The 13234-nt window shown below is 37.8% G+C and overlaps 1 protein-coding gene across 1 annotated transcript in view; it reads right to left on the bottom strand.

The window, feature by feature from the left end:
* Nucleotides 1–414: 414 nt before the first annotated feature.
* Nucleotides 415–13234, bottom strand: part of EHD4 (EH domain containing 4) — a 30876-nt gene continuing 18056 nt past the window's right edge. The window contains exons 4-6 of the mRNA XM_035540136.2: nt 10324–10736; nt 7326–7490; nt 415–4853 (exon numbers count right to left, since the gene is read on the bottom strand). Coding sequence (XP_035396029.1) covers nt 4317–4853; nt 7326–7490; nt 10324–10736 — 1115 coding nt within the window. The 3' untranslated portion in view covers nt 415–4316. The remainder of the gene's footprint in view (nt 4854–7325; nt 7491–10323; nt 10737–13234) is intronic.

Here is a 13234-nt window from a genome sequence, read left to right as displayed (position 1 = left end):
ACTTTGAAATTGCACTCTGCTATAAAAACCTAATACAGAGAAGTGCTGGAGGTTTTTTTTCATTATTATTTTTATTTTTATTTTTATTTTTCCTTATAAAATACAAATTTAGATTCTGGAATTAAGCCTTGGCGCTGGCAGTATTTTCAGCAACAAGTTCAAGGACACAGAAGAGGAATAGCCATAACCTACTGTGGATGCATAAACTGAGGTGAGAAAATAAACAGCTTCCCAAATAGCTACTATGTTTACGAGCCTTAAGTAGAAGAATTGAAAAAAATTCTCATCACTGAAAGGTTACCTTTCAGAAAGAAAATTACAAACAAAAGTGTCAGGTAGTTCAATATTAGTTTATTAAATCAGCAGTTTTTATCACCACTTTCTAAAAATGATTACAAAGCATATTAAAATATATTACAGTATCTGCAAGGAATTTATTGTGTAATAAAAAGTGCAACAATAATGAACTTACAGCTTTGTTTGCCTAGCTGGACAAAGTGAAGCGCTCTGCACAGATCAAACTCCCTCAAAAATAAATTGAGTGCCTTTAAGGGGAAAACACAGTATTCAACAAAAGCATTCGAAAAGGTGTGCATGTGAAGTACAAGAAGTTCATGTTCATTCTCTCCACGCTAAGTTACACATACACAAGAGAACATACACTTCAAATTCTCTGTTTGAATTCCAACAATACAAAGAGCCATCGAACTGAGTGCACATGGTGAAGGGAAGAAAGTGAGAAGAAAAATAGTGTGCCCTTCAAGTACTGGAGATAAATGATGTTGAAAAATCAGGGACTGGATACCACGGCTTTGATACCATATTCCATGCAAGTCTACACCATTCTTAACTAAGGAGCAGAACCTCATCCTGACCTAAAGATCTTTGTAAACTCTCCATTTTCAACCTGTCACAGTTTTGAAAGGGTCTTGCTGCCCTGTAGTGTGGTTTTGAACAGTTGTCTCACATTTTTTCTTCCAAACAAAAATCTAATTGATTTCTGTGGGAACAAAATTTCAGTTGGGAATTAAAACTATTGCAGAACAGCTAGAGAAGAGGTAAAAGCAGCAGTGTCTACTTTGGTTTACAGCAGCAGACTACACCAATGAGCACTAATTTCACAGAATGAATTCTTGACAGTTTTGAATGATCCTTCAGCATTTGTAATCAAAATCCTTGGCATAAAATGGCCAACCACTCCAAGATCTTGTTCTTTCTTGAGCAGAGATTATTAACAACATAAAATGAACAACAAAGATTACCTCACACTACTGTTCCCAGTAACTACCCACAGCACACTTTCATGAGAAGGTAATCCTGCTCCCTTCTCTCCTCCTCATGCTCCTTACATGTTGTCTCACTAACTCAGCAGAGCACTATCCAGATTGCTTCCCCCGAGCAACAGCACTCTACTAGATTAGTTTAGCTGCACATGAAACTGCAGTTTAAAGTCCACATGAAATGTACTTGAATTCCTATCAACTAATTATGACCTCTGTTAACATGCCAGTGCACTGCACCACATATCTAGATAGGCATTCATTGCATGCTGGTCCTGAAATGCTCCTACTCCTCCAGATCAACAGTGAATCCACCTCTACTCTTATACATGCTTTGTGCATTCCCTTTCCCCTTCAAGTCTTGCAGGAAAAGAGCAAAACATTTCAACTATATCTAAAGAAAATATTTAAATTATCAAAATAATGCATTTCAATTTGTCCCCTCTAAATCCAAGTTAGCACATTCTCACAGAGTCTGAAAAAAAGGCTGTATTCTCCATTTTACTACCAGTAAAACTAGAAAAAAGTTTATATAAATCACTGAGAAACTATCCTGCTCCTCTCCCTTTGCTACAGAAGGATATTTCTACTGGCATGGGATCACACGGCTCCAAAACACTTGGAGCATCACTCCTGGAAGCTACACGTGGTGGGAATTCAAACACAGGCCCACCCTGGAACCCTGTGCAGCAGAAGAGCAAGGTAAGTACAACAGAGTTGGAAGATCAGCAGCTTCCAAGATCCTCTCAGCTTTGCCCACTCTATATTAGGCAAAACACACAAGTTTTCTTCCTCCTGGTGGCTTTCCTTGCAAAGCTATTCTGGTTGGTCATTAGTGTACAAACTTGTCACTGAGTACAAAAACTACCCACAAACTAACAGCCTGATTTTTAACACCCCTTGCAAAGTCTATATAATACTTTTTGTTCAACTAAAAATAAATTACATAGAGAATCAGTTACTCTGCAGACACGTGGTCACACAGGTAGACTCATGGTCAAGTTTCACAGCTCTACGGAAGTGCACAGAGATGCACTAAGGCTAATTTGGCTCCTACCATAGGTCTAACAGAAATAAAGTTGGTACACTTGAATTATAAGAGAAAAAACTAAGAATAAGACAAAGCAAGCAAGTCCTCAAGAATGATTAACTGTGCTGGGATATCCTTGACACAGGCCCGGAAGCCTGGCAAAGTGAAGGTGTTCTTCTGTCACCATTTAAAATAGCTTCATTGTTTTCACATGGAAGAGTCCTAGCAAAGTTCATGGTAATTCCACATTAGAATAGAAAAGATGCAGAAAGATAAGCAGTCCAGAAAGATTTGAAGTATGAAAACCGACCAACAACCTACAAACACACAATTTGAAGAAAAAGCTGAGGCTCTTCTTAGATCACACCTACAAATCTGAACATGTAAATGTGACTGAAGTCTTAACTCAGAGACAACATTCAAATTACTTCCCTCCCTACCCCCACTGCAAAGATGCTAAAACACTTTTTGGCTTGCTCTGTCTCAGAAGGCACTACTGCTAATACTTACTGAGACTCAAAGAAAAAGTGCCTGAAGTTACAGTACCTTTGATATGTAGGGCATTTCATACTACAAATGGAGTACAAGTCAATTCTTGTTCACATACATAGACTTACAATGACTGCCAAGTTTGATTTCAGAAAAGAAGTGGCCCTCCCCAAAAGACAGGTTCACAGGACCAAAAATATACCTTCTTTTAAGGTACTGGTAAAATCAGTTGGAAGCAGCAGTAAGCCAATATGTTCAACATTTGATTTTGTCAATAGAAAAATGACGATTAATAATCCATTCTTTTTGTTTTAATAAAGGAATAATATTTGAAGGGACCAGTCTATAACTTATTTCAGTCAATGTAAAGATTTCTGTTAGTAGCCCCAGCTTTCAAATCTGCCACCATATCAATCAAATCTCTCTTCAGTGGTTGTCAGCTACCTGCTGGCAAAAGAAAGAGCTAAAAAACCTTACTTAAAAAAAAAAGTATAAGATAATATAGATACCTGTATAATTAACTGTAAATAAAAGTTAAATACCCATGAAAATTTCTCAAGACAATTCAACGTGCTTTGAAGATGCTGACTTTGAACAATGCACCTTTTCTGAACATTATATGAGACTTTATTTCAATGGAAACTTTATTTCAATGGAAACATTCTGCTCTGACTGAAAAATTCAGGAATTTGCAGCGCAGCTAAACTGAAACCTCAAAAGAAACACCAAATCCAAGGAACAAAGGAGATTCAGTTCTTTTAAAGATAATACTGAGTATACAGTGCTGTACAAAACTGCAGCAGCAGCTCTTCAGATAAGACTGATGACAGACTGAAAGAATCATTTTAATATTTTGTACTTTCTAGCTATAAGCACCAGAGTTTTAAAAGAAGTCTGCTCATAAACAAGTCTGCTCATATTCTGAGCACTTAATATTCTTGCCACAACTTTACTCTTTCTCTACTCCCAAATTAAATAAGAACAACAAAAAATAGAATAAAAACTTAAATTTCTTTTTATATCTGCCTTTTCTTAACCTATAGAAATGTTGACATTCACTTGATGCCTAAAGTATGCTTTCAGTGTAGAAAATGTTCCTCTCATAGGCAGGTGAATATAACATTTAGAGCTTCCTTGCACTAACTAAAATAAATAGTTTGGAGTAACCCATGGTTGCTAAGTGCTTAGGTTTGGTGAAGATCAGTGATTTCATACTTTTGTTTTCTGCTTTACGGCTGTAGAGGCAGCAAGATATGGAAGCAACACTACAGAAACATTTTCACCTTACCATCCACGCATTATGATAGATCTATAGAAGGCACTTGTGATAAGCATGTCTCAGTGAAGGTCAGCAGGGACTACTACACAAATGTTTCCCTGCTACTATGCTTCTAATTTCAGTAACTTGCGTGAAATGGGCTGTGAGGTTTAAAGATTTAAGCCTAAATTCAAATTTCAGTAGTTTTAACACATTCATTGAAAGACATCCAAAATCCTCATTCTTCTCCTAAGATTTTTCACTCTGCTGTCTGCAAAGGTTTCCTGTGAGATGGTGGCACCAGGTGGGAAGGCAGTGTGCCAGGCAGTTCATATCCATCCAGTTTTATCTTGATGAGATGTTTTGCTAATGCAAATTCCTCATCATCCAACATCCCATCACCATCACAATCTGCGAGTTTCCAGATCTTCCCCAAGACACTGTTGGGTAGTTTGGAAGTCACCATCTCTTTCTTTGCATTGATCCCGGATATTTTGCCATTGATTGGTGATAAAGTGTAGAAAATCTCATCATAAGCAGGTTTATCTTTGGCAACAACCCATTCTTCTTCATCAGCTCCTTCCTTTGCGCCTTCTCCATATCCCTGGCCAAAAGGTCCTGCCATGGTGCCATCAAATGCCCCACCGTGAACCAACTCTGTGGGCATATTGCTTTCTTCCTGGCTGATCAGGCTCATCAGGGAGGCAATCTTGTTTGCCAGCATATTATCCACAGCTTCAATAAGCTTTGGTTTCAAAGAGTGAAATTTAGTGAAGTCACAAGTCTCCAGCTGCTCCTGTCAAAGATATAAACATTTCAGTGACAACAGTTAGAAAAACTTCCAAGACACTGAAAAGGTTAGAATCACAGAATGGTTTGGGTTGGAAGGGTTAAGGAACGGGCTTCAAATGAAAATAATCTTTTGAAATAGATCCCACAACTGAAACTCAAATTTCTCTTGAAGGATAAGTAAGGTGGACACGTACATATCACACCTAATACATTGATCAAATATACAGAGACAATTTTGCAAGTGTTCCTCTATTAAATTGCATTTACAACAGTTTTCAAAATGGCTGTGCATAAGAACATGGCAGTTGATGTTACCTAACAACTTTCCATTTGATGATTTTCTTCCAAACATCAAAGAAAGTATGCAAGTAGGGCCTTAGTCCTGCTAGCCCTTCTGCAAGCGTTTAAAGTTAGCAAATATGTTCAAGAGTTTGCAGGTCTCATCTCATTTTACAGATTAAACTTCTTGTTTGTAACTAGGTCATGAAGCAATGTCCTTTACCAATAATAATAATAATAATAAAAAAAACACTGAACTGGGGTAACAGCAGCAACATTTTTATAGCAGTGCTGCCAGAAGTCATCAAGTCATTTATAGAGTTATCATCTTGTGTATAAACTCCTACCAACCTCAGTGAGATTTTTAACTAAGTGATATGTGCTATTTCAACACAGGCCCAAGCATATTTTACGTCAGAAAAATTAAAAATTAAATTTTGTTTAGGCAATTATTTATTGATTTCTACATGCAAAAGGCTAACCAGGAAAGAAGAGTTACAGTGGAAACAGACAAAACAAAAATAAAAAGAAAACTGTGTTAAACTGCTTTGACAAATCCCATCTATCTCAGGGAGGTGCTCCCCTACATAGCAGAACTGTAACAATACAAACCAAGAAACTTGAAGTACAGACAAATTGCTTCACCCATGCACAAAGAACTTTGCATTTCTTAAAGGAAATGCTGCCAGTGAACAACAATCACTCCATTCAGGTGAAGTTTATGCACAATCACCTGATTTACAGCAACTGATCAGCGTAAATTTATGATATACGGTAACTTATAAAGTAAAGGTCAGGTTTGCTATCTGTTTTCTCAGTTTTTTTCCCCTCAGTACAGAAATGAATGATCTCTCATGTATATATTTGCTGCCATCTGCTGCTGAGGCTTAGTGATATACATTATTAGTTTGATAAAGTTCTGTGCAAATTTTGTTTCAATATCCAAACTGACAAGTCACTCATTCTCTCTTTTCCTATCACAAAGGAAAGAGGCAAAGGAAAGAAAGAAAAACTGCACTTTTTCCATGCGAATCCCCTTCTAAAACCTAACTTCATGAAATCCTTCCTCAACAATTCTGCTTGTGAAAATCTAGATGTAATAGATCTTGTACTAAATCTATAAATTACGGTCTCATGCAAACAATTGATCCCTAAGTTAAATATTTTAATCCGTAAAATAAACTTGTGCATCCCTATAGATAGGTTAGGTTATTGAAAACAGCTAGTCATCACTCTTTATGATTAGCAGTGTAGATATACCACATGAATGGTCAGAATAATGTGCAAATATCAATCTGAAAAACATTCTCCATCACATGCTTGACTAGCCAAGGTCAGCCCAAACAGCACGTTCCTATTCTCAAGTACATCAACTTGGAAGATCAGATATCTTCTAATTCAAAGATTATTCAAGAAGCCTATGATATGAGATCAAAAGATTGCAAATTGAGGCTTGAGGAATTAATTGAAAAGCATGGCTAACACAGCATAGCTGTCGTTCCCTAAAGAAAGTGACAAAAGCAGGTAGTAAGATTTGCACAGAGTTCAAAAAAGAAACAAGAGGTAAGAGATATTAAAATAACAATAAAAGTATAAATTGAGAGCTACTTTTTCTTCACAGAATACAGCTCAAAAGGACAGGAAAAAAAAAAGAATCATGGTTTTCAGAAGCGGCAGCTTTAAAGCTGGACTTTTCAGGTAACCTATTGCCTTTGTTACTCAATGGCAAACATCATCAGTAAGAGCAAGAACAGAGAAGGGTGAATGATGTGTGACTATGGGCATCTTCACCTACCCAAATACCTGACAGAATTACAGAAGTGATATAAATACCCACATTTAGGACACAGATCAAGAAACAGCTTAGCCCTCTAACATTTTATTTGTACCATCTTCTAAAACATTTAGTACTATCTGCCAATAGCAAACAAGTATTGACTAAAAGGACAGAAGTTTGATTCCTTATGGCAATTTCTACAGTCTTGTATCTGGGGATGCACACACACTAAGGAAATTATCAATCATCTTCACTGCTTCCAAGTCATGCTGACACCAGTGCCTGTCACTTCTGCTCTTTTGCCATTTGCCTGAAGGCTCCAAACTATAACGCTGAGACGTTCTGTTCTATCTTTTCTAATTTGTCAATCGTGTCAGAAAATTAGTATTATTACAGTGGAACTGTAATCTATTGTTTTACCTGCATTTTTTTGACTTCAGGGAAGTCCCCTGCTGAGATATGATATTCTCTTTGCAGCTGGCCATAGATCTCAGGTAACCTGCTGATCAGTTCCTTCTTCTTGTTCTCTTTTCCAAAAACAGAGGGCATTTCTTTTTTCAGGTAGCTGATGATATAAGCATGTACCTAAGAAGAAGCAAAGTTGAAATCAATACTACTGCTCATATAAGCTTCACCCAGGTCATAAAAAGAAACAGAATGAATAAAGTCATCTCAAAAAATAAGTCATCTGAAGGACAACATATTATCAACAATTGTTTGCTGAACCTCATGTTTACAGAAAGAGGTGTTAACTAACTTTTGCTGCTTACAGTAGTCCTTTGAGAGGCTGAGAGAAAGCAACTGCATTAAAAAAAATAAAGATATACACACTTGGAAAAAAAAAAAGCACAGCTTAAGAAGGAGCATTGTACACCATTGTATCGGTACCAACAGTGAGAACAAAAGCAAGGTCCTAAAATGCTGTCCTGTCACTTACATTCCTGGATCATGCAGAAAAAAATCAGCTGTACTAGTCTATCCGTCTCAACAGTGGAGAGTTGTAACTCTACTTGTCTTGCCAATTATTGAGGGAAGCAAGGGATAATGGCTTGAGTAATCCCAGCATGTTAAGTGGCAGGGCTATCTAACTGAAGTGACAAGGCATTCCTACCTTTTTACTCCCAGAGAAGTGAGCACATAGTCTATATTTATGTAGCCACAAAAGGATGACAGAGCAGTTAGTATGCTATAATAACAGCATGCCTTGGCTGCCCTGCAAAGCCTTGGGAGAAAAGCAGAGCCATTCCAGCATATTAGGGAAGGCATTAATTTAGGATGACAAGCCCTAAAACACATCAATACTTGCAGACCTCTTTGAGTTTTTCATCTGCTGTGATCAAGATGAACCAATACTGCCATCAAAGTATCCACCCTGCCCACGTACCCTCCTTCCACCCTTACCCTCAAACCATTCATCTCTTCCCTTGCCACCCTCCCACCACCTTTCACCAACAAAAGGGATCTGTGTGGCCACACAGCAAGTGAGCTGGTCCAGGACAGAAACTGTGGGTTGCTTTTGTTCTCACTGGGGTGAATTCATTTATTCCATTCGTCTTGTAGGCACAGATACTCATGCTGCACAAGGGAGGGAAGCGCTAGGTCAGACGTCTTTTAGAAGCAATGCACATACATCCATTACAACTTGAAGTAATTAACATGCCTTCTTAAGCTCTGACCTAGGAAGGACCACTGAAGTCAAATGACCTCTGTAACAGGATGAGTCTTTTAAAGAACTCAAACCTTTCTTTATTTAAAAAACAAACAAATGAAAAGATGCAGCTGTTTCCCAGACATAGTTTTCACACACAGAGAAAAAAATATAAAATTAAGAATGTCTATCATTATCATACCATAGAATATAAAAAAGCTGAAATTTTGAGTAATGGGCGAAGAGATTACCACAAAAGAGAAGCAGTAGAAAAACATGATTATGCAGATATGGTGATGTGTACAATAATTAACTACCACCAGAACACCACAGAACGTGCCCTATTTTATTCTGGAAAAACCTTACACATAACCTATGCAAGTAAAGTGTGGTCACATTCCTTTACTTACTCATTTAGAAGCTTACTGGATAAAAAAAAAAAAAGATATATTCACTATTCACTAGAAGTGGTGTAACCAATGTTTCTTTGAATGTCTTAAGAACCAAACTTTCACATTTGACTTAACAGAACAGTAGCTAAGCAAAAACAGACCATACACATTCAACACTGCTTCCTCCTATCTAAAGGGAATGCATGCATTTTAATTACAGATATACTCAAATTTCTACAGAGCAGATAAAAATAGACAGCATAAAGAAGCATAGTTTCTGCATAAAGCCATGAAATTTTCTGATAGGGCAGATGCGAACGTCCTCCAGAATGACAGAATTGATGAAATGGGGATATTTCCAAGAGAGTTTATAAATAATCTTAAGTAATTTTATGGTCTTATGTTTAAAATAATTCTTCTAGCAAAATCAGAAAAGTACGTTTATAGTTCACAAGCACTGACAGTTTCACATGGGTATGGCTAAGCAGTCTAAGGCCTGCAAATGAGCACATATGTTTCTTAAAGATAAGAATAATTCTCATCAGAATGGGATATGAGTCACAGGACTTAAAAAAAACACGAACAAGCAACAACAAAAATATCCAAATTTGACAGCAAGTTAACAGTTTGCTTTTGTTTTGTTTCATGTTTTAGAAGGGATTCAGAACACAGAGGTAGAGACATTGGACAAAAATACTATGCAATGCTGTAATTTTGACTCAGTACTTAAAGTTCAGTGCAGAAGACAGAAGTATGACACTGTAAGAATTACATTACTGCTGTCTTACAGATAAACAGTTTATTCCCCTTCCAGAGCTGACTGATAAGCAAGCCCCTTGAGCACTGTATTTTGTATTCACCTTTATCTGTTTTATTTTATGTTACATAGAAACACCTAAAAATGATCTGATACCTTTCCATTTCCAAAATGATTGTAATGAAGGAAAATAAAAAGCTGACAGAAATGTATACAAAACAGATTCAGTTAATAGCAGTTTTTAATGCCATAACACCAGGAGCATGACAAAAAAAAAAGTGGTTTATCTTCAAAAAGCAGCATTAAGTTAATCTTAATGTTTAATGTTAATCTTAAGTTAAGTGGAGCGTAAAAAATTTTGCACCTCCCCTCCCAGCAAACAATAGTTTTAATGGCCTAAAAAGATTTAATGCCTTTCTCTAAAGTAAGGGAGGCACCCCAGTACAAGTCTTTATTTCCTCCCATTTGCCTCTACGACCTCTTCCATGTAAAACTGACAATGCAATCCATTTACTGAAAACCACACATTTTATGAGTACAAAGATTGGGAAAGATGAGAAAGGACACACTGAAAAAAACAGAAGAGATCACTCATTCGGTTAACTTGGCATATTTTCTTACCTTTGCGAGTCTCGCCCTCTTAATGAGATCGTTGAGCTTCCGCACTGCGGCCTTCTGCGGGAGACTCTGGATGTCCTGGAAAAGATCCTGTGCCTCTGCCTCAAAGAGTCTTCGATTCTCTGTGTTTCGGAGAGGATGGGCCCAGAAGGAGCCAATGTAGACCCGCAGCACCTCTGGAGTGTTGATCACCTTTCCCAGGGACCACATGAGTGCACCATAGACCCTCATCAGCTGCTGTGTGTCCACCTGGTCAGCCTTATTAAGCACCACTCGAATCTTGTCATCCTGGCCCCGGAATGACTTTATAGCCTCTGAAAACTCATCAGATATATCCAGCTTATGGGCATCAAAGAGGAGAATGATGCGGTCGACCCTCTCTGCAAACCACTGGAGGACTTGGCAGAAGTCGTAGCCTGAGGAAAGAACGCATTATTAGTTCTCCTGTTAGGAGCAGTGAGTCTCAGAAGGTAGGGATGGGGGTGCAGAACAAGGGGATCTGCCAAGAGGAAAAAGGGAGACAGACTACCTGGAGGAGAGTATCTGTGGACAGGTCAAGACAACTGTATCCTACATGTCCTTAGACAGGTCTCATTATTACCACCTTTTCTTTTGAAAGAAAACCTTGATTTTCCTGAACCTTGCCATCCATTATCTACATTGTTATCTTTCACGTTGCTGTGAAATATCATCTCACACCCATGTTTGCCTCTTCTGAGAGGTTCTGACTTCAACATGGAGAGCAAGCTAAGAAGCTTTGTGGGGCTCTTGTCACAAGGTCTCTTCTCACTGTTAACACTGGCCACTTGGGTAGCTTGGGTAGCTCTGTGTGCCCGTAGTAACAGGCTGCAAGTGCAGCACCCCAGTCTAAATCAGCAACCAAAAATTTTTGGATTTTAAAACCATTTCCAAACTCTTATCTCTTTGCATTGCAACACTTGCTGTTATTTCTGCCACAGCAAACTTGGAAATCCAGTTTACCAGTAATGAGCCTGTGTTGCTGATGGCTTTGACGATGTGACAGATTACAGAACACAAACAGGCAGCGACCTTTCTGATCATCTGAAAGAGACTTTTTGATGTTCTGAAGGAAAGCCTTTTTGTAGCACCTGTCTGAATGCTTTTTTAAATGCAACAGGTAGCCTAATCCACACAGCAAACAGTATTCAGGAAATCCTTATTCAGAAGTGACACATTTAATCTGCAAAGAGTCACCACAAGTGATGTGGCGTTGGACTTGACATGCACATGACTCATCTTGTTTGAGTGAAGAACAGCAAGGTTTGACTGGGAGATGATATTCTGGCCCTATTTTTCCTCTCAGAAAGAGAGGCAAACTAAAAGAGGCAGCAGTCAAAATGCAAGGACTGTTGTAAAGTAACCCAAATAGAAACTACACTTTTGTCTCCAGGAGCAGATATTTAAGCACTGACAACAAAGAAAGCTCATTTATCACCAGTGAACTCTCCAGGACATTGTTGGTCATTTCTCAACCGTGTAATACAGGCCTTCAGACCTGCACTCCCCCAGCAAACAAAACCACTTAAACTACTCGTACATGAGCCAGTTAGCTAAATACTCCATGTTTCTTGTCCAAACACAAGCAAAACTCTTCTCCACTCCTCATTCTGCCCAGCATCTTTTACACTGTTTAAATAAAAGGATAAAGGGACATTGTGAAGTCACTTAGCTTTGCTTAAAACAATGCTGGCTCAGTCAAGTCATTATTCACTATACCTTCAAGTTGTTGGTTTTTAACCCAAAAGCAAATCAGCTTTTTCTGTTGGCCCTAGTGAGGCTCTATTAGAAAACAAGGAGAAAAATAGGAAAAATGGGGAATTACAGATTTCTCACAAAGCATACTTGTACATGCTTATCAACATAGGAAAGAACTCAGCCTTAAATCTTTTGTTTAAAAATGACAATTTGCATATGAAATGAAATCTGGAATTTCTAGTTAACAGTACGAAAGTGTCCCCAGTTACCTGTCTTCCCACCCACTGCCACTAAAATCCAGCACAGTCATATCAAACAGAATGGAGAAGGCAGTGGTAATAAGGTATTATTAGGACTCAAAAGGATGCAGGTCAGGCTTATTAACTGGCTAAACACCGTCACTACCAACAACAAAACCACCACCTTTCACATTAAAATAAATACTTTGTAAAAAGTGCAAAAACCCTGTCCTATCCAGATTTCCTACATTCTTTTCTGTGACCAGTTCTTGAAAAGATGAACAAGAGATGAAAAGTAGGGGGCAAGGAGGAGAGCTGCACGAAACACATCTGGAAGAGAGCTCTTCTCACTTAACACAAACAATTTCATTAAAATCGCTATGAATCACTATAATTTATCTCTATAAGAACTTAGCAGGAAAGAAAGGGAGAAAAGAATCTTATGCTACTTCTCTGCACAACATAGTAGCACCACTGCACAAATCTCAACTATGCAACAACCTGTTCTGGACTTTATATATGTAGAAGGAAATCTGCTCGAAATTAAATATGTAAAATTGCAAAATGAAACTAGTTAAATTCTAGTAAGTTTTCCACTAATGGTACAAAGTGGACTTAAAAGGCTGGCTAAATAAATAAATATATAAATTCCCACCATGCATTTGATGGATTTTGAACTACAAACAATTTGCATATTCAGTAAGAATATGTAAACAAACACATTCCGTTTGAATACGAATGAAATAAAAGTTAATGAAGCATTTGGTTTGGGAAGAAAAATCTGCTTGCTTAAAACTGGTAAGAAAAAGATAATTTAATAACTAAGATCTGACAATCTATTCATTTTAACGAAAACTTGCAATTACAAGTGAATCCATTTTCATAGATTCAGCAGTTAGAGTATTAAGCGTATATCTGAACTACAGGGCAGCAATATATACTTAAGTATTTCAGCCAAG

This window comes from Cygnus atratus, chromosome 5 (genome assembly GCF_013377495.2).
Source record: "Cygnus atratus isolate AKBS03 ecotype Queensland, Australia chromosome 5, CAtr_DNAZoo_HiC_assembly, whole genome shotgun sequence".
NCBI lineage: Eukaryota > Metazoa > Chordata > Aves > Anseriformes > Anatidae > Cygnus > Cygnus atratus.
Note: the sequence above shows the minus strand (reverse complement) of the source record. Positions and strands in the feature narration are given on the sequence as shown.